Genomic DNA, 25,284 nt, shown 5'->3' with positions numbered 1-25,284 from the left:
TCCTGATGGCTCATCCTCTTTTCAAAACACGGCATGCTTTGGGTCTGGTTTTTTTCCCACTCATTTTCCAATAGATGTCTTTATAGGGGAAAAAGATGACAGAAAAATACCAGTAAAATCATGAGTGGGCAATAAAACTCTAATACAAAAAAACATTGCAAAGAGTAGCAAACCCACAAACACTTTTTTAATGCAAAATATGCCAAGGATAAAAACAGCGTGCAAGTTGCCTAAAGGCTCGGGTGTTATTCATTTGCCTCTTGTGTTGAAATATTTCATTAGAATTTACACCTTCTCATCATCCACCATAAATATAACAGCTGTTGGGCATTACCGTGGTTCAGTGGTTTGCACTGTTGCCTTGCAGTGCTGGGATCCCAACCAGGGACATTGGATTTTTATGTTCTCCCTGTCTCCATAGGTTTCCTCCCACATGCCAGAAATATAGGGGCCCCAGGCACCTTGAGGATCAAGGCCAGTTATGCAGTTTAGGTTAGAAGGCTCTATTCTTCCTGTAATTGGTGCTAATATTTCGGCCCCGAAAACAGGAAAAATCAGAAAAAAAATGTAATGTCAAAATGCCCCTCAAAGGTCAGACATGTATTTTGTTTTAATTTTACAGAATATTTAAAGAAAGAAAAAACATTCAAAAATAAAATTGCGTAAAACTAAAAGCCTACATATCTCCAGAAAAAGCCCAAAAATTCTTTCATTAATTCTGTGAAAAAAAATGTTATAGCCCTCAAAACTACATTTACCAAAAATCTCAGATTTGTGTCCATTTATGATCTACGGTGAATGGCCCAGTCATGAGGTGGCTTAATACATTAAATACTTTTCTCAAACTGAAATTTTCTTTGCATTACTATATTCTGACCCCAATAAATGTTTATATTTGCTACTACAGAGTTATGTATGACTCTTGTTTTGTCGGAATGAGCTGAAAATTCGATATCTCTTTGACATTCTGATGAGATGGCAGTCTGTTCCAATATGGTGGGGTTCATATCCTGCAACAGCTAAGATTCCATAGTTACAATAGACTGTGGCATTTAAGTGGTTAATAGTCGCAAACAGCGAGTTCACCATTATGTCTATTAGCAATGGGGGGTGGCTACTGTACAATAAAGCCTGCAACCGGTTGTATATGGAGAGGAGTCCTCTCCATACTCTCCACCCAACATTATGACGTACTAAATAAGGGGTTAACTAGAGGGATAGAGATGGAGCCCTCAGGAGCTGTTAGCACCATAGCCACCTTCCAGCATTATCCATGATCAGAGACAATAGTAGAAATAGCGATGGACACAAAATGGACTAGTAAATCCCTCACCTTCAGGTGTTGTGGTGAATGGGTCACAACACCAATGGAGGCATTGAGGTGACGGTGGCAGCAGAATCCAAAGACCAGACAGTAATCAGGGAGAGGAAAGCCAGCGGCTAAAGATGGAGGTCTGCGCTCTCTGGTCCACAAATTGGAATGTTAACAGGGTGGATAAAATATATAACCTTTATTGGACAAAAACCTACTGCACAACACGTTTTGAGCTCCACAAGCTCTTCTTCAGGTTCACAATTTCTTGCCATCGACAGATCTTTGGTCTTCACCATAGTAGAGTTTGGAGTGTGACTGTTTGAGGTTGTGGACAGGTGTCTTTTATACTGATAACAAGTTCAGACAGGAGCCATTACTACAGGTAATGAGTAGAGGACAGAGGAGCTTCTTACAGAAGAAGTCACAGGTCTGTGAGAGCCAGAAATCTTTCTTGTTTGTAGGTGACCAAATACTTATTTTCCACCATAATTTGCAAATAAATTCTTTCCAAGACAATGTGATTTTCTGGATTTGTTTTCTCATTTTGTCTCTCCTAGTTGAGGTCTACCTATGATGCCAATTACAGGCCGACCTCATCTTTTTAAGTGGGAGAACTTGCACAATTGATGGCTGACTAAATACTTGTTTTCTCCATTGTAGTAGTGAATTTACTACACAACAGATACAAAAATATTTGTTGCAGTTTAGCAGTTAGTCCTGCAGACACAGCTAGAAGTAAACTATATTATGCAGCTTTTTTATCCTTAGTTCTCAGGGTTTAGTGTCACTTTCATGCTGTTTACACATGGCTGGACTCTTCAACTCACACTGGACAGTGATTGACACAAACAACATCCAAAACAGTCACACACACCCAGGAGGGTAACTATAGGGGGTCAGAGGATGACCATGCAAAACCTCGTCTCTAGTACATCCCAATAGCCCGCTGTGAGTGATCAATTTGCCTCTCTTTTTTATACTGGCGTGGATGAAAAAGAATCCCAGATTCCACAGTTCAATGTTTTGGTACACTAATACCTGTCTAGATTTCTATTTGTAGTCTTTAATCATCATCACGAACACCTATTAACATAAAACAATATATAAAATTCATAATTTGCATGTGTTAATGCAATAATTCATTCAATATGAAGAAATAGCAGCATTTTACTAGGATATACCATCTCTTCCTAACTGGTGAGGGTCTCATTACTATAGTCCTCAGAATGAAGGGGCCATACAGATAAATAACGCTGCTACAGTCATTGGAATGGCGCTGTGTTTTTGTGTCTCTGTCCAATGCTGAGGAATGTGTTTAATATAAACAACAAGAAATATGTGAATATTACAGATATGGATGTTATCTAAAAGTGGCTTTACATTCAGACATGTTTTGTATAATATACCATTGTATAGACTGGTGTTATTATCATTGGTGTGTGTACATATGCTTCTGCCAGTGGCGTAACTACCGGGGTAGCAGGGGTAGCAGCTGCCACAGGGCCAGGGACATTAGGGGCCCTGCAACAGTCGCTACCGCTGTGTTTTTTAGGTTTTTTTAATAGGCCGTTACCAGCTGGGGTTACCCCAGCTGGTAACAGCCCCTATTTACTTACCGATCCTGCAATCGGCCGAGATCGGTGACGCCACGGGCCCCACAAACACTATTATTATACTCGGGGGTCTTTTCAGACCCCCAAGTATAATGATCGTAGGCCCGGAAGAGGTAAGAGAACATAAAAAACAGTGTTACTTACCTCTCCGCGCTCCAGACAGGCTTAGGGCCTAGTTGTATGACGAGCCTAACATCACATGACCGGGACATGCGTCCTGGGTCATGTGACGTCCGACGTCATTGAAGATGGCTGACACCACTGAGGACTGCATGTTGCTGCTAGTGGAAAAAAAAGAAGCGAGCTGCCCTTTCATCAGGCGGATTCCGCAGCTTGTTGATCTGCGGTGTCCGCCTGGCAGCAGCAACCTCCGGACTCAGCCTATTCATTTGAGCCAACTCTAGAGGGGGAAGCAGTGCCCGAGACAGTCGTGGCAGGTGGGTTTTGACCCGAGAGTGACACGGCTCCCCGTGTGAACTAGCCCTTACAATGAATGCTTTATACTAAATTTTTCTGACTTATATTTAGATGACTTACCAACTGCTTTTGTCCTGAGATTGTTACGATCAGTCTAAGTCATCAAGAGAGCATTGGAGACTTTAGTAAAAGCAGTTTCTACAAAGTGTACCGTTGGAGGATACTGTTGACTATGCCTCAAAATTCCCATTGGCAGAATATTTTTGTCTTTGCATTTGCAGGCAATGTTGACCTGCAAAGAGTGACCCTAATGTAAATGGAGATGTCCTGAACTGCAGGATACACCATGTGCTGTAGACTCAGTTGGTTTGATCCCGAGAGGCATTTCCTCTTGTGACCCTCCAAATAGGACTATACCTCGTAATTGGTTGTTTAAGGGCAGACATGGAACTACATGCCTATTAGATAGCGGCAGTTAATAATCACTTACCTACTAGTCTTTAGTCAATTACTTAGATGGGTTCCTGTGATTAGTTCACTATATTGATGCTTGAAGGGGTTTTCCATAATTAACTTTTATGACATGTCAATTAAATAGGCCATGAAAGTGTGATGACTGTGGACCTGACTACTGGGACCTTAAAGATCCTCCTGAGAATGAGACACTGTCATTCTTTATTGAAATGGATGGCACATATGTAAAAAGGTCAATTGAGCGCGGACCCTATGGCCAGAGGGTGACAGTCCCCTGCCTTTCCATCCCATACGTCTACCTGTTGTTTACTCTAAAATGAAAGGAGTGTAAAGCTGGAAGTACAATGGCATTGTGTGAATTTTAAAGTTAGCTCATATTGTTTTGAGGGGTTTTCTAACCTAAATTCCACAAGTTATGCTTTTTTTTTTAAATTTAGATTGTGAGACCCATATAGGTTTCACAATGTGCTTTTTGTTTCCTATCAGTATGTCTTTGTAGAATGGGAGGAAAGCCACGCAAACACAGGAGAACATATAAACTTGTTGCCGATGTTGTTCCTGGCAGAATTCAAACCAAGGACTCCAGCGCTGCAAGGCTAAAGTGCTAACTACTGAGCCACCATGTTGCCCCATGGCACTGTGCAATTTGTCAAGTGTTGTTGTTTATATGAAGTTTTATTTTTCAATTATTTTGGACCTTTTTAGGACCAGACTTTTTTTTTTTATTATGTCCGGAAATGGAAAACTAGAAAATTCCACAATGAAGTACTTTGCTTTTCTCGTGTCTTGTACTGTACAAATTACTAGTAAATATCTAAACAGTCAGCAAGATAACCTATCACAAAACCTCAACGACACAGGCGGTAAACAATGTGCTGTTGTGTGCAACTTCCATTTAATCTCTTTAGGCACTTCCTAGAAATTACAGCCACTTCCTGGACTGACAGTTTTGGGAAATGCTTAAAATATCCAGTACATTTCAAAATCTGAATTATGAAATAATTTTGAAAATATCTTTCCTTACCAATTGCACATGAGAAAATCACTCCAGTTGTGACACTCAAATCCAGTGGTAAAGTGGCTACCCAAGAATAAAATGGCTGCCCTTGATCGGTGGGAGTTTGACACTTAGCCCCTGCACTGATCAGCTGTTGTCTATACAGTATATAGAGATTGAAGGATATGGCTCAGTACACTATGCAGTAGCCGAACAACAATATTTAGTTAAAGCAATAGAGCAAACAATTTGGGGAACCGCCTGTTGTCAATACCATACACAATGCTTAGGCTAGATGCACATGAACAAGGTACAAAATGGACATGAAAAATGGCCATTTTTCACAGCCATCTTACACCCGCTGGGAACTTGTATTGCACATGTGTATCTATTCATACTGAAGTAGGAAATTGTAGACTTGACAGTGTTAGCCTAAAGCCCTACGTTGCAAAAATGCAGCATTTTTGCTACAGCGGAAATTCTGCAGAAAAAAAGCTACTTTTTACATTACCTGCAAAGTGAATGAGATTCTGGCTAATCCCATCCACACATTGCAGAAATAAAATCTGGCGTGGAAAAGCTCCGTTTTCAAAAAAACCTTTGGTTTTGAAAATCCCATGTTCCAAAAAGCTGCGTTTTGCATTACCTTCTGGCCAACTCCATACACACATTCTAGCAAATCCCATCCACACATTGCAGAAAAATCCACACAGTGATTTCCAAAACCGTTGTCAATCACAGCGTATCAGTTATACCAACGGAAACGCTGGCGGTTTCCCTATTGGTATAATAGAAGCAGAGGAAACCTTTGTGGACTTTCTGTAGAAAGCACTGCAGGAAAAACTGCGATTTGTGGCCACCGCAGTTTATCACTCTCCGCTTTTTTGCTGTGGCCCGCTACGTGGGGCCTTAGACTAAAAGTTACTGAAAGGTCAAGGCATTCCATTTTATTCTAAAAAGATTTTGGAGAAAATGCATCATTTCAAGTGAATTTGTCAGACGGTTCTTCCGCCCTAGACTGGGTAATTACCTTTCCTATGGCGCCCCTCACTAAGCTTTCTGCTTTTGAAAAGCCAGGTTATAAGCTTAGATTGGCATTTGCAAATTCACCTTAACTAGTCACGGGGGGAGTCATCACTCTAAATTTACACCCTGTGTGGCGTGACCGACATGTCCCTCACAGTCAGACCTCAAAAGGTTGGCTTCCCATGATTTAGCACAATGACTGCATGACTAGATGAAGCTGCTCACCTTCGTTGATTGATGACCTATTCTTATGATCAGCTGTGTGTAGAGACCACAGAGTTTGGAGGAGAGTTGTGGCCTCTTCACAGAAAACCAAGCACAGCAACATACATTATGGTGTCAAACTTGAATCGGATTGAGCTACAATGGCACTGATGAATATGGCATCAAATGGCATTTGAAGTAGAAGCAGCACACAGGGAGCGCCACTTCACATCTGATTTGTACCGTTTAGAACAGAGGTATATTTTATGTGGCAGGGGGCCACTGGGGTCCTATCAAAGTCTTTGGTCAGGTAGTAACTGCACACCCTGATAGCTATGCCCATGCACAAAGGCACAAGTGAGCTGTGTGGTGAGTGTAGGTTAGAAGATGTGGCTAGTACAACATAACTATAGATATGACTGCCTAGTCTCTGTTGCTCTTAGGGAGCCTTTACATGGAGTTATGTTAAAAGTCGTTCAGAATGAGCGCGTAAAAACCAGCTCCCATTGACTTGAATGGGTGCCGGCATACGATTGCTACCCATTGAGAGGCTTTTTTCCCTATTGCTAAAAAAGCCTCCCATTGATTTCAATGGGCAGCGCGCGTATGCCGGCACCCATGCAAGTCAATGGGATTTGTTTTTTATGCTGCTCACTCTGAACGAGTTTACAGTCAGAATGAGCGGAGCGTAAACTCCATGTGAAGGTTCCCGGAGGCTTATTTTTCAGCATGGAAAATTCCACACCAAATTCCTCACCATTTTCCTCTGTGTGAATGGACCCTCAGGGTACGTTCACACAGGGTTTATTGGTCAGGATTTTGAGGCCGTATCTGCCTCAAAATCCTGACCAAAAAGACGGCCCCCTTTGAAATCAATGGGAGCTGGTCAGTTCTTTTTCCGTCTCCTAGAAAAAGAAGCAATATGCTCATTCTTTCAGGCGGATTCGCCTCGCGACATCCGCCTGAAGACACTCCCTAGCAACTAGGCCCATTCATTTGGGCCTAATCCGGAGCGGAGTGTGCGACTGGATGCCGGTGCACTGCACTGGCATCCAGTCGCGGCTACCCATATTTTGGTCCGGAACCTGAGGCAGACCTCCAGACCAAAAAACCCCGATTGAACTTACCCTTAGGATCCATTCACATGAAGGAAAATGGTGAGGAATTTGGTGTGGAAATTCAGTGCAAAAAAGCCTCCTATTGACTTCAATGGGCTCTGCTAGCTTTTTTTTACACTAGCGGAAAGTTCCACTAGTGGAAAAAAAAGCTAGTGGCACCCATTGAAATCAATGGGAGGGTTTTTTTCAGCATGGAAAATTCAACGCCAAATAAAGTGCCATTTTCCTCTTTGTGAATGGACCCTATGGTGTGTGAAGGGAAGAGAGAATATAGGACAGAGGAAGACTATTCCTAGCACACTGAATATCTCACTTAGGCTGAGCCCCTACGTTGCGTAAACGCCATGGTTAAAATGTCACGCAAAAAAACACAGAGTTTTACACTCATTGTATAGTGGATAGGATTCCAGAGCACCGTTTCTGTTGCCCGCTACATGAGGCCTTAACTTAAGGCCTCGTTCACATCTGTGATGGTAATCTATTCGGGGGAGTCCGCATGGGGATCCCCCGAACGGAATACCAAACGCACTGGCAAGCAGTGAGCCAGACCCCCAGATCTCCGCAGGGAACATGCGGACAGGAAAGTACTTCACAATCTACTTTTCTGTCCACATAACTTGTGTGATCTCTCGGCAAGCACACAGACCCCATTATAGTCTATGGGGTCTGTGTGCTTTCACTGTACACCGCTTGCAAATGTGTTCGGTAGTCCGTTCCAGGGGTCCCCATGCAGACTCCCCAAACGGATTACTGAACGCAGATGTGAACTAAGGATTAGTCTATGTCTGAGGAAGAGGCAGAGCCAGAGAACAGGACACAGGGAAAAAGATAATAGGCAGAGGCCCACAGAGAGCACTGGCTGATCTGGCATTTGCCAGAATTGTCAGATGGGCACCTAAGTGCCATTTAGTCCCACCAAGAATATCATACATGTTTATGGTAAGACATGTGACAATATTGAAGTGATGTGGTACTACGGAAACTTTCCAGAATTTCAACCACCGAAGTCCCTTTCTTTTGGGAAGGAACAGAAGTCCTGTAAACAATATTCTGTCCTGACAGTCCTCACATTACTAGCAATAGTACGTCAACAAAAAGAAGAAATATACTGCTTCTTCTACAACTAGCCGGCCTCTCTCCAATTCTGCAGCAAACACATTGCAATGACCATTCCTCTATGGATCACCATTTCTTTGTAAATGGATTTGGTTTTCAGATCCGAGACAAACTGCAATATCCAATAAAAAAAAGATCCGCCATTGTAGGCGCTTTTGCTGATCCCTGTTTTATGCCTGCACCATGGAATAAAGTTTAATGTGTATGCTGAGTGCTGCCCTTTCTATTCTTCATTGGATATTGCTAGAAATAATATCTTATCTATTCCTGCATGGCTATATCCACACGTATTCAACCAGATCCCTTCTCTGTGCTAATAGTGCTGATAGGGATTCAACAGGATGTCTCTGGTTAACTAAAGCAAAGCAAAGAATCCAACTTTGCGCAACTCATTACTTTCCTGCATGTATTTCTACCAGTGAAAGTGCAGCAGAGACAGAAGGCAGTTTGTTTTATTAATGGTGTACTATATCAGAGCAGGAAATATCAAACAGGAAAGGAGACTGTCACATCTTCCAAAACCGTATTACTAGCTCCACCCTTGTTGTAGAAGCAGAATGATCTCCTTGGAGCATTTCATCCTCCTTAGTTCTGCTATTTTACTGTGCCACGGAACATCTTCTACACATGAAAATAAGAAAGGTAAATCTCATTTTACTTATAGCTCATAAGAAAATTAATAGAATAATGCATTAAAGCAATCATATTTATTATACACATAGTAAAATATACTAGGCATTACTGCAATAAAAACAGAGCAAAAAGCACAGTGTAAATCCAGCCTGAAGAAAGGTGTTTATTACTTAGACAACTTTCTCAGCCTGCGGAGGAGAGAGGACAAAATACTAATATTCCATGCAAGTCTTGCTATATACATTGTGGTTCTGTTAGAATGATCCGAGATAAGCTTAGCCTAGTCCAAGTGGTCAGGGACTGATCTTTGTTTAGTCAGTGCCTGGTAAAGACTAGGGATATGGTTGAGTAGATGGTTTGTTCTCTGTGTCACTGTATGCCATGGAATAAATCTGCCTGATGTCACTTTCAGGCTAGGGCCCCACGATGCGTTGCAGACTCGGTTTCCCTGAAAAAAAAAAATTGAAAATATATATATATATATATATATATATATATATATTTACAAGAGTTTATTTTGTACTTTTGTATACACATGCTCTTCAGAATTCTAAATACTATTAAGGGCGGGTTCACACCAGCGCTCGATCTCCATATTGCAGGTTTCTATTTTCTGTTGGCAGAATTTGGAAACTCGGCAGTCAGTGTCTGCCCGTTCAAATGAATGGGTTTGACAACTGACCGCCGGTTTCCGTCTCCTGTCCAGTTTCTCGGGCAGGAAACGGAAACCTGTAAAACGGAAATCGGGCACAGGTGTTAACCCGCCCTAAGAAGACAACCAAAATTGTGTAACTCTAGAATTCTAGAATCATCAAGTCAACATTCTTTTACCTTACTACATTCTATGTATTCTATTATATGTTTTTATAAGATTTCTATAATTTTTTATATTAAAAATGCATGGTTTTTTTTTGCAAAAAAATGCATTCTTGATGCATAATCATCCAAATGATGCTTTATCATGATACGGTTGAAAGATATTCAACTTTCTAATGTCTTCAAAAGGGAGTGTCTCATTGGGAAAACTCATTTTTTAATTAAACATGTTCATTTTAACTGAACAAAATTTCATGATATACAGAAGGGATTCATTTCCCTAACTAATTCCCTCCTGTATATCATAACATTTTGTTTATTTTTCATGATTTTGGAAATTTTTGTCAAGTTGTGAATATGGAATAAAAGTTAAGTTTTATTTGATCCTGGAGTCATCAGTATGCTGGATCTTTTTACTGCTTTTCTTAATTCATAGGTATATATATATAGTGGCTTCCTTTGCTAATAGTATATTAAAAAAAAACCCGAAGTATACTGCGTGATATACAGTCTTCTATTGTATGGAATAGAGCAGTAGACTTCACTACTGTATAAAGCACAAAAAAAGATCATCCATATGGCACTGTTTTGGCCTATGGGGTGAATGGGGCCCTGATCTTTCTTGAAACATATAGCTAAGGGCTACCACAAAGTGCAGCGTGAAAACAGCCAGATCTTTGAGTGGGCTAACACATTCCAAGATATGTAGCAATGTACAATGTATTCTCACCACAGATACAGTTTCCTTTCCTTTAAAGGATTCCAATTTCCACAGAAGTGAAACAGAAAGTAGAAAGTCGCTCATAAACATGTTTTTCATCAGTTCATGAGTTAACATACTGCCATTACTCATTTGGATTCTAATAATCTTTTCCGCCTTTGGCAGGGTATGGTGTTTCTGTGCAATGACACGAAGCTGGGTGAGGAAAGACCTAGCCATGACTTCATTACACAGATATTATTGCCTTCCAGTCTTCCTAACATACCATAAAGTGCATTCATTTATGTCCCACCTATGAGGGCAGTGTGTTCTTGGGCCTGGTATCAGGTTGTCCCACTGACTGCTCAGTCTTATATTGTGACATATATCCGAAATAATAATTTTTTTTATAATAAACCCCAAATATACAGTACAGACCAAAAGTTTGGACACAAAAAAAAGGTGAACGGATGGACTGTACATGCCTGGTTCCCACCAGTGAAGCATGGAGGAGGAGGTGCGATGGTGTGGGGGTGCTTTTCTGGTGACACTGTTGGGGATTTATTCAAAATTGAAGGCATACTGAACCAGCATGGCTACCACAGCATCTTGCAGCGGCATGCTATTCCATCTTGTTTGCGTTTAGTTGGACCATCATTTATTTTTCAACAGGACAATGACCCCAAACACCTCCAAGCTGTATAAGGGCTATTTGACCAAGAAGGAGCGTGATGGGGTTCTACACCAGATGATCTGGCCTCCACAGTCACCAGACCTGAACCCAATCGAGATGGTTTGGGGTGAGCTGGACCACAGAGTGAAGGCAAAAGGGCCAACAACACTTTTTTGTTAACCTGGACACAAAGTCGGACATGCAGGACTTTTTGTCCAGTTAAAAAAAACGGTTTTGCTGCAGACAGGTACAAAACGCTCACAGGCGCTCACTTTTCAAACCCATTCACTTGAATGGGTTTGAAAACTGACTGCCAGGTTTCCATCCCCTGTCCAGTTTCTCGGAGTAAAAGATGGATAAGTGTGGAAATACATTTCTTGAAACTTACTCCTTGACTGTATTACAGATCTATTAATATAGAACTGGTTTATAGGTTTAGATGTACAATTCTTTACACATAAAAAGTAATGCTATGGTGTCAATCGTAGGTACCTGCAAAGCACCTGTTCTCGAAAAAGGACACCATGTACCAAATAAAATTCTGTTTGAAGTTGGAGAATGGATGCAATATCATTGTGATGAAGGCTACATGACTGCAGAGAGGAATATTGTGGAAATCGTACAATGCCTTTCTTCTGGATGGTCACGTGTACCTAAGTGTTCTGGTACTGTTCATAAACCAGATAATACAGATAAATATAATATTATGATGTAATATTTTCTATATCTTTACGAAGTGGAACTCGGTACTGCATCCCAGTGGTCAATATGGAGACTGATTTAAAGATGTTGCCACTGGAACCCACTGTTTCTATCCATCTATAAATGAACTTGAAGACATATATTATCATAGACACATGACAGGCACCATAATTATTTAGGGGAGTGTGCCTATTTATAATTGTAGTGCATTTAAGGTAGTGGGTGATAGATTAAGGCTACATTCAGACAACTGAGATGAAAAATGGAAGTCCTTTACGACTGTGCTGCACCCAAGGGGCACCCATTTTCACGGATCTCCCATACATTATAGAGTATGATCCGTAAAAATGGACAAAAATAGGAAATGACCTATATTCGGACAATGGTCAAAATAACGGTCATGTGAATGGCCCCATTCACTGACATTAAATTTTATGCTGCCATTTGATGTCGGGTGTCATACATAGCCATTAATCACTGCCGTGTGAATGTAGCTTAGCATATAAAACCTTGGACTTAATAAATTAACCCCAACAACACACATTAATGGGAGATTTGAAAGTGAAATTTACATGTCAATGGTTTTTGTAACTTTTTTTTAACTTTTTGAAGGTATCGCCTGCTCTGTCCAACTAAAAGATAAACTAAATTTAGTTGACTCCAGTGGCCCAGTGTCAAAGTTTTCATGTAAGGATGGGTTTACACTGAAAGGATCAGAAATCAGCCAGTGTTACTACTATGGGTGGGATCCACCATTACCTACGTGTCAAGGTAAATATCATATATCATACATATTTGTAGAGTTATATCACATGTCGACATGCTTCTCTCTTTAATGGTATGAGATGAAACATGTGTCTAGATTAACACTAACATAGATTCGATGTGTCATAGAGATGAGCGAGTACTGTTCGGATCAGCCGATCCGAACAGCACGCTCGCATAGAAATGAATGGACGTAGCCGGCACGCGAGGGGTTAAGCGGCCGGCTGACGTCAAAGCGGAAGTACCAGGTGCATCCATTCATTTCTATGGAGCGTGCTGTTCGGATCGGCTGATCCGAACAGTACTCACTCATCTCTAGTCATCATGTGTCTAGAATAGAGTAACATTGTGTTCTGTTACAGACCCCGGTGACAGACCCAAGTGTTCACCTCCTCCACAGCCAATGAATATTCAGGTCATTAAGCTCAAAAGTGACTATTTCAGTGGAGATAAAGAAATTATAAAGTGCAAACCTGGTTTTCAGCTTCATGGCTCCCAATCTATAACTTGTAAAAATGGACAATGGACATCACCACCTCAATGTCTTCGTAAGTTCTGAAATTATATACTGTATGATAAAAACTTTATTTAGTGCCAACATATTCCACAGCACTTTACAAATCAGGGGGTACATGAAGAGAAAGTATTTGACATTACAATGTAACAAATAAATTAACATATCAAACAATAGGAATGAGGGCCCTGCCCATGACAGCTTATAATCTATGAGGAAATAGGGAGACACAAGAGGTAAGAGGACTTGTTAGGTACAATGGATCCAGCCATCTATTAATAGATGTGCTCATATAACTGAAGGCATATGAGCCCATCACCTGCCAGTACCTGACCAAGGCCAGCATCGTGACGCATAATGACGCCAGCCTGGCCTGCACGACATCTGTGACGTCACCAAACAGGCCCTAAGCCTGCCTGGAGCTCAGGAGAGGTAAGTAACTGTTTTTATGTTGTCTCACCTCCCCTGGCTCTCTGATCATTATACTCTGGGGTCTGAAAAGGTTTACTTTTTACTTATGCTATTTTGGGGAATGTCTATCATTTTTCAAAACAGTGAAAAAAACGGCGGTTCAGCACTTTAGATTTTTTTGTTCACTGTATAGGAAAAATCCTACTAATATTATAAAGGTGAAAGTTTGTATGTTTGTGGGTTTGTGTGTTTGGATGTTTGTTCCTCAATCACGCTCAACCAATTCGCGTGAAATTTTCCAAAACATAGTTCATAGGCAGGATTGAAAGGCTACTTTTCGGAACAATCACGGACGTACGTTCTTGGCAGGGGCCCGCCAAAAACCAGAACTCATAGCAGCAGGTCTGCAATCCCACACACTTCTTAGCATAGCAAGCCACAAACTCCCTATTGCCGCCTCCGGGCTAGCCCCTAATCCCAGGCAATAACATTTACATATACTTTCACACTTCCCCACTCACTTTAAGGTTACTCCAGCAGCCTACCTCTTCCATGCTCCGGACCCAGCATTTTTGCCGAACACCAGCATAATCGGGATCCAAAAACACCACCCGGCCTGCCACAGCAACTACACTGTATTTTCAGGCGCATGCGCACATTACCAACGTACACAACATCTTCTGGGACACCACCACTTTGCGGCTGTAGCCTAGGCCGCAGCGCCGGAAATCCTCGGCAGCCCGCGACAGTCCCCTACGTCGCACTCAGCTTACTGGTCTTGCGCCTTCCCAACCCTCCAGCTTAGCTATGACATGCACTGTCATTCGGCAGCGGGACAGTGCATGTTCCGGCAGGGGAGTTAGGGGATTTTGCTAAGAGGGCTAAACAGGCGTTTTGTTTTTTTTTGGGGGGGGGGGTGCCCAACAGGTGGGGGCCATAGGAAGGGAGGTCTGCAGAAAAAGGGGGGGTGGGGAGGTTGATCGCGTTCCACGCGCCAATGGAGAGGGGGTCTGGAGTGCTGCGGGGGGGGGGGGGGAGTTGGGCACGGAGAGGATGGGGGTGCAGGGGGTGCCGTGGGGGTGTGGCTGGGAACATGGGAGAGAGAGGGCGGCCTGGGGCACCGGGGCGTGAAGGGGCATGAGCGCGGGGGACGAGAATGACTTGGGGAGCCAGGAGTAGCCGGTAGGTAAAAAGCCTGCGGGGACAGGTGAGGAGCAAATGGGACAGGGGCGCACAGGAGTGGACGTGGCAGCACACGGCGGATCATAACCAATGGCGAATGCCGAAATATCAGCGGCTCAGCGCCAACTCCAACCCGCAGACAAAGTCGCGGGCAGATGCTAGTATTTTTATAAGTTTGTAAAGCAGGCATTTTTGGAAACAGAGATACCTAATGTCTATGTGGTTCACATTAGTTTGTAACTTTTATATGTATTCTAGCTAAAGGGAGAGATTAAAACTTTTAGTTCTTTTTGCTTTGCTTTTTTACTTTTTTTTAAATTTTTATTGCATTTATTCGACTCCCTAAGGTTATAACCCCAGGGGGTCTGATCACTAATGCAATTCATTACAATACTAATGCATTGCAAAATATCAGCATTTGTATGACAGACATGAAGCAGCAAGTTAATCAATGTATGGCAGACAAGCTTTGGAGCGTTCAATAGGCTCCCGACTGTCATAGCAACAGGCCAGCAATCCCTGGAAAAATGGCGCCTTGATCAGCAGAGACACGTCGGCATTGGCGGCCTCTCCTCTCCTATTAGGGTGGATGTTGGGAAGAGGTTAAAAAGAACAAATACTTACAGTCATTTCTCTCTTGAGTTTCCAATGGTCCCCAGCATCCTCTTCAGAGCTCTTCCAGCTGGTGACTGATGTCATATGTCTCAGTGGTGACCTCTAGGGCATATGGCCACTATTGCAGGCAGAAGAGGACCGATGAGGGTCCTCCAGAAAAAAAACAGATGGAGCGAGGATGCCCAGGAGAAGTGAGGGGAGTATAAGTGTTTATTATTTACCATCATCTCCCCTGAGCCCTCTCCATACAACCCCATATGGCCTAGGACATACTATTACATCCTTTGGTCATTAAGGAGTTAATAGGCTCCTGGCTGTCATAGTAGAACAGAACAGATTGCCACCTTTGGATCTTGTTTTGGAGGATGTAAATCATGACAAATATGGAAATGCATGTGCATCCGGTAAATAGATGCCTTGATCACGTTTCACTGAGGAATCTAAAGGGTTAAGGGTTTAAAGACCTGAGATCTGCTGTAATGGTATGGTGGAAGTCGGGAAAGGGTTAAAATTGAAGTATAAATAAATGTTGCTGTTTTCATTTGTTTGACTCCAGGTTTACAGGAATGTGATGAACCTCCCTCTATATCGTCCGGGACACTGGATTTGGTGACCACAAAGCCAAAATATAACAGTGGTAGCATTGCAACGTATAAGTGTAACAAAGGTTTGAAAATGATTGGACAGCAAGATATCACCTGCATCAATGGAAAGTGGTCTTTGCCTCCAGCTTGTACTAGCGGTTAGTATGTTACGTTAAGATATTTACATTTTGTAATTACTAATTATGCTAATATAAATGGACTGGATGCCAATAGATATAGATCATTTAGCCATAACATTAAAACCAATGATAAGTGAAGTTATGAATATGGATTATCTCAAGACAATGGATCGGCCAAGTACTTATGTGGTGTTCTTGGCATGCAGCAGTTAGATCTGCCAAAAGTTGTCAAAAGACATTGAACCAAAGACATGGTTGTATGTGTCCAAGGCTCACTTATATGCATGGGAAGCAAAGACTCCTGTTTGGTTTGTTCTAACATAACAGCTATGGTAGCAAAAATTATAGAAAAAGTTAACACTGGTTATAATAGAACGGTGTTTGTGCATGAGGCTTTATTGCCCATAAGCATGACCATGCTGGAAATGCCAACGATGAGCATCTAAAATGGCTGGTCTCAGGAGTCATGTTTCCTTTCACATCATGTAGACGGATGGAAGTGTATCTATTAAAAAAGGTGTCACCAGGATGCACTGTAAATAAAAGACCAGCCAAAGGCAGAGTGATGCTCTATCCAATGTTCTGCTGGGAAACCTTGGGTCCTAGTGCCGCAGCCCAAATGGAGGGAACTGAAGGGTGGGAGTAGCAGTGGCTGATGAGGTGCCACCAGCTAGGCCGAGCAAACGATCACTTTCCCCAGCTCTGCTCATAGCCCGGCCACCAATGACGCGGTTCCTGCATCACTACCTGATGGTGGTGGTAGTAGTTTTCCCCGGGACGCTTCCAGGTGGAGAAGGGTCCTCCCTGCTCTGTACTGGTGTGATGCAAGTTGGAAGGGTCCGGATGTTAGAGCAGGAACGACTCAGGAAGGTAATTATGCAGTTGAAACAGGGTGAAATTTTAGGGCTAGTTCACACGGGGCACGGGACCGCGTATTTTGGTCCTGATTTTAACGGGGGAAGCCGTGTCAGAATAGGACCAAAATGGCTGTTTGACAGCTTGTCCTCATCTGACCACTCCTGAATGTTATCCTAAGGCCTTGTTCACATCCTCAATTGGTATCCCATTCGGGGAGTCAACATGGGGACCGCTCGAACAGAAATCTATATGCATAAAAAAACAGTAAGCTAGGCAGCATGGCGGCTCAGTGATTAGCACTGCAGTTTGGCAGTGTTGGAGTCCTGGGTTTGAATCCTGTCAAAGGCAACATCTACAAGGAGTTTGTATGTGTTTGCATGAGTTTCCTCCCACATTCCAAAGACATACTGACAGGAACAGAAAAAAAAGAAACCACATGGACCCCATAGACCATAATGGGGTCCCTTGGTTGTCAGCCTGAATCATGTAGAGAGAAAAGTACTGTAAGCAGCGCTTTTCTGTCCGAATGCTGTGTGCGGAGTCCATGAGGTTTGTTAGCTAACCGCTTTTTAATGCGTTTGGTATTCCGTTCGGGGGGTCTCCAAGTGGTCTCCCCAAACAGAATAGCGAACACATTTGTGAACTGGGCCTAAGCAAATTTATAATACAAATTACAACTACTGAAGCATAAATTGACCTAGAAGTGCATTCAGGAGAGGAGAGAGAGACTGTAGACCGAGTAGAAAGGTAGTCTGATGGATTTGATAATGAACGGCATCATGATATATAACGTCGCACAAGGCAAACAGTCCAATTTTTTTTTTTTGTCAAATATACATGAATTTCAGTAATATAATGCTCCCAAAGCCTATAATGTGTAGTAATTAGAACTGTAATATTAATTGTTGTCACTAGATGGCACTAATGTAACAGAAACCAGTGATCATAACTGGAGGGACTCCATATAATTAGAGTGTACCTTCATTTATAGGTAACTTTTCATAAATGAGAGGGTGGAGACTATCAGTGTTAAAAGTGTAGAGAGTAGCAAGGTGTAGGAGCAGCAATTATATAGGTTGTCTTTTCTACTCCCCCCCCCCCTCCGTAGACTAATATGTAGGAAATAACTGCCTGAAAATTGGAGAATAAAACATATTTCTATGATAATATTGCAAAGTTTCTTATTTTCACCTGTACTATTCATTTATTCAAAGTTGTTTATAACTGGAGATGCGCTTTAAGAGATGTTCCAAGAAGTACGGTTAGTATAGTGTGCATAGGGAATCTATTCCACTTGTAAGAGTGAGCTAGAACCAAATACAGTGAAGGAAATAAGTAGTTGATCCCTTGCTGATTTTGTAAGTTTGCCCACTGACAAAGACACGAGCAGTCTATAATTTTAAGGGGAGGTTAATTTGCACACTGGAATTAACTCAACTCGCTGTGTTTGGAGGAAGAGAAATGCTGCCTATGACCCAAAGAACACCATCCCCACTGTCCAGCATGGAGGTGGAAACATTATGTTTTGGGGAGTGTTTTTCTGCTAAGGACACAGGACTACTTCACCGCATCAATGGGAGAATGGATGGAGCCATGTACTGTAAAATCCTCCTTCCCTCCGCCAGGACATTAAAAATGGGTGGTTGCTGGGTCTTCCAGCAGGACAATGACCCAAAACATACAACCAAGGCAACACAGGAGTGGCTCAAAAAGAAGCACATTAAGATCATGGAATGGCCTACCCAGTCTCCAGAACTTAATTCCATAGAAAATGTATGGAGGAAGCTGAAGTTCCGAGTTCCCAAGCGACAGACTCAAAATCTTAATGATTCAGAGATGATCTGCAAAGAGGAGTGGACCAAAATTCCTCCTGACATGTGCGCAAACCTCATCATCAACTACAAAACACGTCTGACTGCTGTGCACGCCAACAAGGGTCTTGACACCAAGTATTAAAGTTTTGTTTGCCAAAGGGATCAAATACTTAGTTTTCTCTGCAAAAAGCAAATACATTTTTTAAAATTTATACAATGTGATTTTCTGGATTTTATTTTTGACATTCTCTCTATCACTGTTAAAATTAACCTACCCTTAAAATTATAGACTGCTCATGTCTTTGTCAGTGGGAAAATTTGCAAAATCAGCGAGGGATCAAATACTTATATCCAGTGGTGTAACTACTGGGGTAGCAGGGGTAGCGGCTGCCACAGGGCCCGGACATTAGGGGCCCGGTGACAGCCGCTACCGCTGCATTTTTTTTTCCTGTTACTGGCGGGATTTACTCCAGCCGGAAACGGGCCCTATTTACTTACCGATTCTGGCAGGGGCCGGGATCGGTAAGTGACACCACGGGCCCCACAAACACTATTATACTCGGGGGTCTTTTCAGATCCCTGAGTATAATGATCGGAGGTCCAGGAAAGGTAAGAGAACATAAAAAAAGTTTATGTCCAAAGATTGGACACAGGCAGTTCCATATACTGCTGGAAAGCTAACAGTGCGCTGAATTCAGCGCACTATCGGCTTTCCCGATCTGTGCCCTGGGTAAAGCGCTATCGGTCCCGGTACCGTAGCGCTTTACAGTCAGAAGGGCGTTACTGACAGTCAGTCAGGGACGTCCTTGTCCACAGTAGTGCCTATCGCGCTGTACAGTGTGAGCGGGGAGGAACGCCCCCTCCCTCTGCTCACAGTGCTCGTCCATAGACAAGTATTATCAGGAGGTGGGGGGCGTTCCTCCCCGCTCACACTGTACAGCGCGATAGGTGTTGCTGTGGAGAAGGACGTACCTGACTGACTGTCAGGAACACCCTTCTGACTGTAAAGAGCTATGGTACCGGCACTGCTAGCTCTTTACCGAGGCACAGATCTGGAAAGCCGACTGTGCGCTGAATTCAGCGCACTGTCGGCTTTCTAGCAGTATATAGAACTGCCTGTGCCCAATCTGATGAAAGGTCCTCTTTAAGTCCTAGAAAAGGCAGCACATGGATCACACTGTGGTCAATAGTCTCTCACCACTGTGAGGACACATCGCTCCCCTCTAGAACAGGATTGAGCCAAATAGCCATAGCAGTCACTCTGATTATAGTGTTTTATACTCCACTGAGTAAGTAATAGAATTTTTAATAATGCCATGATTTGGTTGTATGGATGTTTCCCACAGTGGGTGGTGAATACTTCTTGTCTTGACATTTCTTCTTGCCTTCAGATCTCCTGAGGAGTACCCTTAATAAATGTACGAAATGTATTGGTAGAACCATCATTGGAATTAGGGTGACCTAGGGCTGCCCTTGGCAGGGCAGGAAGTAATGATGGGTCATAGAGTGATGACTAAGGCTAGATCCTGCCCATCCCTACTAACCCGACGTTTGAATACCTGCTTATACCAGATGGTTCCATTATTTATTTCATGTGATATTATATTAAATCACACTTTTGTACATTATATTGGGCTCTTTTTAATTCACTATTTGATAAAAAGTTAAGTTTTATAAATAGTGATTCTTGCTCAGTTACATTTTGATATCTAGGGGTCAATAAAGTGGAATTCAGGCCGTGCCCAATAATTCACAGCTTTTGTCATTGTAAAGTTTGGGGCTTCTGACCATATTACTGTTTCATCATAATAACATTTGCACATATACACAGAGACCGCTGAGCACCATGAGTTTATTTCTGTTCATTTTTTCAGATGCTGCCTCGTGCCAACTGTCCATAGAAAAAATTGCACAAAATAATTTAGTATTGCCAAAGAGCGCATCCATGGATAAAGCCTACAACAACGGTGATAGAATTTTTACTCGCTGTAAATTCAACTATTATCCTGCATCCCCAACTATGACAGTGGAATGTATAAATGGAGATATGATCTATCCAAAATGTACAGAGGAAAGTAAGTATACAGATGTTTACGGTCGAGAATTATGTTATTCTATTATCATGTATTTTCTGGAAGTCCAAGTTTATATGTATTTTGTGTGACGGGGTAGAACCCTACTCGGTCATTGTGCAATAACGTGCCTCTCTATTGGAGTTTACAGTCTGTAGTTAAAGGGGCTTTCTAGGTTATTATTGATGTCAGATTGTTGGAGGCCTCTTGTCTCATTGCCACAGTGAAGGGAGCGGTGCGCACGTGGGAATCTGTCCAATCTTCTGTATGAGAGTTCTGAAAATAGCTGAGCTGATGCCCTTGTTCTTTTTTTTGGGACTCCAATACAAGTGATTGAAGAGACCTGCAAATGTGGGGCCATCTCTCCTTTCACCATGGCTACGAGATGGGTTAGGGCCGTGTGTTTTCAAGATATATATAGCCAGTTACCTTTCTAACAGTAGGCGTTCCATTGTCTGATACAGTGTTTGAAATGAATAAGTTTGGATCCCAGAAGCCTCCACTAGGAGGAGCTTAAGAGTTTCCTGCATACTTATTGCTGTGTAACAGCTGGTAGTAAATTACTACTGTCCTTAAAGGGCTCTATCATTTGGAAATCATCATTTTAGTTAGTGATATTCCTGAATAGCCTTTAAAAAGGCTACTCGGGGGCTCCCCCCCCTCATGGCTTGGGGAATGGTCTAAAATGATGATTTCCAAATGATAGAGCCCCTTTAAAGTGGTGGCTGCCAAGAGACAGAATGTTATATGTTAAATCTATATCTATGAAAGATATCATACAACTCCTTTGTTAACGGAGCACCCTTATTTCCCCTGTATTAAACCCAAGCCCGTGCATTGGACATAGAGGGAAGCAGGGTGCAGCTCTCAATAGAGTATAAAGGGAAGGAATAAAGAAATGTAGGATTTCACAGAAAGGATCCAAAAATTGTTAATAAAGTATATTTCAAATTTTATTAATGATACAAATACTGCCAGAATATTAAAAGTTGTTGGAAAGTTTAGTCACTCTTTATTTATACATTAACCATGTAGTGCAGAGTTTTACGAAGATATGTTTTAGAATTGTTAGTACATGGGGAATTTACTGTATTTATTAAACCATAAAAATTCAGGAGGGTCTTATGTACAGGACTGTAGCCATGTCACATAGACAACATGGAAATGTATGAGCACAAACAGTATCGCTGTGGTTAATGTGTCCATATTTTAGTGGTCCAAATTTTGGATTGCATTGCAATTATTGTTCATACTGGTTACCTTACGGTTTGGAAAAGAGAGACCACCAGGGGCAAATTTCTTAGTCTTTTTTTTAGTACATTATGCTTTGTGGTATAGTAGATGCACACAGAATTTTATCATGCAATTCAAAGGCTGTGTAAATGAAAAAACCAAAGGATTTGTAATTTTGTAGATTTTATTAGAAATCACCATGAATTGTAGAGATTAACCCTCTTACTGATTTTAGACCACTAGGAATATTGGTTGTGATGACCCATTAGAAAAATAACCAAGATACTATAATAATAATACATATTATTTATATAGCGCCAACATATTCCTCAGCACTTTACAAACTATAGGGTTCAAGTACAGATAAAGTGAGACATTACAGAGAAATAGTCAATTCACACAATGGGACTGAGGGCCCTCCTCGCAACAGCTTGCAATCTATGAGATAGAGGGGGTGACACAAGAGGTAGCAGGGGTGGCATCGGATGTTTTTGTGATAGAGGTTACTTTCATTACACATGAATAAAGCTGTATGAGCTGTCACCAGTCAGTGTCCTTTAATCCAGCTGGTGCCTGGACATATATAGTCATAGTCCGATATGGCATCATATCCTGTAAGGTAATGTGAGGGCGTAAACAAAGGAGTGTTCATTTTGGGTTCTAACTGTGGAAGGGTTTAGATTAGTATTTGTGATAGGCCTGTCTGAAAAGATGCGTCTTTAGTTTGCGCTTGAAACTGTAGAAATTGGGAGTTAATCTGATTGTCCGGGATAGAGCATTCCAGAGAAGTGGTGCAACTCGGGAGAAGTCTTGTATACGAGAGTAGGAGGTTCTGATGATAGAGGATGGTAGTCTTAGATCATTCAGTGATTAGAGAACACAGGTTGGGCAACAGACAGAGCCTTGTGGATGAGTGTGATAAGTTTATATTGTATTCTGTATTGAATAGGCAGACATTGTAGTGACTGCCACAGACTGGAGGCATCGCTGTAGGCTGTGTAGAGAGAGAAGAACAGGGTGCCTAGGACTGAAGAGGTAAGACATAGAGCCGGCAAATGATACTCTAAAAGTGCAGTCTGAGAGATAAGAGGAGAACCAAGAGAGTGTGGTGTTCATGAGGCCGACAGATCGGAGCATAGTGAGGAGGAGTTGATGGTCAGCAATGCCAAATGCTGTTGAGGGATCCAGAAGCATAATAAGAGAATGGCCACCATTAGATTTAGCTGTCAGGAGATCCTTGGAGACTTTTGCGAGGGCTGTTTCAGTGGTGTAGAGCGTGGAAGCCAGATTGTAAGGGGTCAAGAAGAAAGTCAGCAGAAAAATAGTGAACCAAATGAGAGTAGAGCAAGCGTTCCAAGATTTTGGAATGCAATCACCTCTGAACCACGTAGTATCTGTGAATACATTGAGATGCATGCTGCCCTCATAACTGGCTTGAGTGGCCACATAGATTACTCATCGGTGCAAAACATTTCTGCCAGGTTTTTTTCCTGAGATTTCAGATTTCAGGATAAAACTTTGACATGACCGCAAAGAATGAAGTGTTATATATCTAAGGTGATGACATAATATTAGAGCTACTACTTCTACATGGGCAAAGGTCTTTAATATATGAATTTCAAAGGTACATGTATTTTAATACAGTATTACTCAATCGCTGTCACCAAATAATAATGATGTAGCCACAAAATATACATATGTGTTGTAGAGCCTTGTCGGATAAACCAAGAAAAATTAGATGAAAACTTCTTGGAACTTCATTCAAAATATGATTATAAAGTATTTTTTGAGAATGGAGAGATCATTGACTTCATGTGCAAAGAAGGATATGCCACAGTAACTGAGACAACTGGACTATGTGTTAAAGAAGACATCATCTATCCTCTTTGCCATAAAATATGTAAGTAGACATAAGAACATCAAATTATATCATTAACTTTGTGCATTGTGAAGACTGAATATAGTGTGTAAGACCAACACTAAACAGCCTGAACATTTTGTTGAGGCGAATGGTGAGGCGAGGTTTATTAAGACTAAGGCCCCATGTAGCAGGCTGCAGCAAAAAAGTGCTTCAGGAAAAACCACAGTAGTGATGCATTGTGGTTTTTACCCGCAGCGCTTTTCCTGGTTGGTCCGCAGAGATTTCCTTTGCAGACTTTCTACTTCCATTATACCTATAGGGGAAACCACCGGTGATTTCATAGGTACAATTGACATGCTGCGATTTCCAAAGCCGTAATGGTTTTGGATCTCGCAGCATGTCCACTGCACGTGGACTAAATAATTCTTTATTTTGGATTTTTTGACTGTTAGGGAATTGCTAGGACAGCAATTCCCCAGTAGCTGTTGAAAACCCTGGGGCGGGACACAAGAGACAGTGAGCCCTAAGCTGAAACCCCCAACTGTCCCTTCCTATTGCCAGGCCCTATCCTACATAATAGGTGGCAACCACGAAGACAGTCCCTTCCTGTATATGTGAAACACAAAACGCAGACAAGACGGACAACAACAAAGGGAGGTCAGCTAGCCAAGGATCAGTAAACAGTCGAGCGATGCCGTGCCAAATCAGAGTCCAAAGAATAGTCAGAATGGAAAGCTAGAGGTCAAGGATAGAATGCAAGCAAGGATAATGACAGCAAAAAGCAAGTACGCACAAGGCAATAGCAAGCACTGGTGTGAATGAGAGCCAAGACTAAATAGGGGAGGAAGAACCTGCCCTGAACCTGACAGGAAGGCCGGCTGTCAATCACAGGGCAAGACAAAATTTAACCACTTAATGGACAGAGGCAACAAGGGCAGAAGACTGGTGTGGTGCAGAGACCCGAATAGGCAGAGATGTTACAGTGACACGCCATGATTCCTGACGAATTTGTGATATCTTGGCTAATAGGTCAAAAAAAGTAAATAATGTATCCAATAAAACAGTGTAATAGTGCTAGAAATGAAATGGAGTACCAAAGCCTTATGTAGACTAATGGGAAAAAGCTCCACATTATTATGTAGTCTTCTCAGTATGATAAATCTTCCATTTTCTGTAAACATAATTCTACTTTACAGGATCAACAAAACCAAATAAGGAGGATAAGTCCTGCAGAAGACATGTCTCCTGATCAAATGTAAGAAGTTTCCATTAGAATACCTACAGGATTCATGTATTTTGTTTTATTAATGGCGAGAACTCAAGAAAAGCTAAAGAAACATTATTTAACTATTTGAATGCTTGCTTTTAATATGATATAACATAATAATATTAATCATGGAATGTAAAATTTCTCATAATTGGAATTAAAAG

The 25,284-nt window shown here is 41.9% G+C and overlaps 1 protein-coding gene across 1 annotated transcript; it reads left to right on the top strand.

Annotated features, from left to right (window-relative positions):
- Nucleotides 1-8,747: 8,747 nt before the first annotated feature.
- LOC142218518 (coagulation factor XIII B chain-like) lies at nucleotides 8,748-25,246 on the top strand. The gene is made up of 8 exons (XM_075287285.1): nucleotides 8,748-8,922; nucleotides 11,591-11,767; nucleotides 12,417-12,575; nucleotides 12,932-13,117; nucleotides 15,848-16,033; nucleotides 20,562-20,762; nucleotides 23,701-23,892; nucleotides 25,050-25,246. Coding segments are annotated over exons 1-8 (1,188 nt in total). The 5' UTR covers nucleotides 8,748-8,837; the 3' UTR covers nucleotides 25,052-25,246.
- The last annotated feature ends 38 nt before the right edge of the window (nucleotides 25,247-25,284 follow it).

Source organism: Leptodactylus fuscus, chromosome 9 (genome assembly GCF_031893055.1).
Source record: "Leptodactylus fuscus isolate aLepFus1 chromosome 9, aLepFus1.hap2, whole genome shotgun sequence".
Taxonomy (NCBI): Eukaryota; Metazoa; Chordata; class Amphibia; order Anura; family Leptodactylidae; genus Leptodactylus; species Leptodactylus fuscus.
This window is presented reverse-complemented; position numbering and strand designations above follow the sequence as displayed.

What these genes read in the sequence shown, in the direction of transcription:
- LOC142218518 (XM_075287285.1), top strand. Translation starts at nt 8,838, where the DNA reads ATGATCTCCTTGGAGCATTTCATCCTCCTTAGTTCTGCTATTTTACTG. An exon ending in GCCTCCAGCTTGTACTAGCG is followed by an intron (nt 16,034 to 20,561) that starts GTTAGTATGTTA and finishes TCATTTTTTCAG; the next exon opens with ATGCTGCCTCGTGCCAACTG. An exon ending in TCCAAAATGTACAGAGGAAA is followed by an intron (nt 20,763 to 23,700) that starts GTAAGTATACAG and finishes TATGTGTTGTAG; the next exon opens with AGCCTTGTCGGATAAACCAA.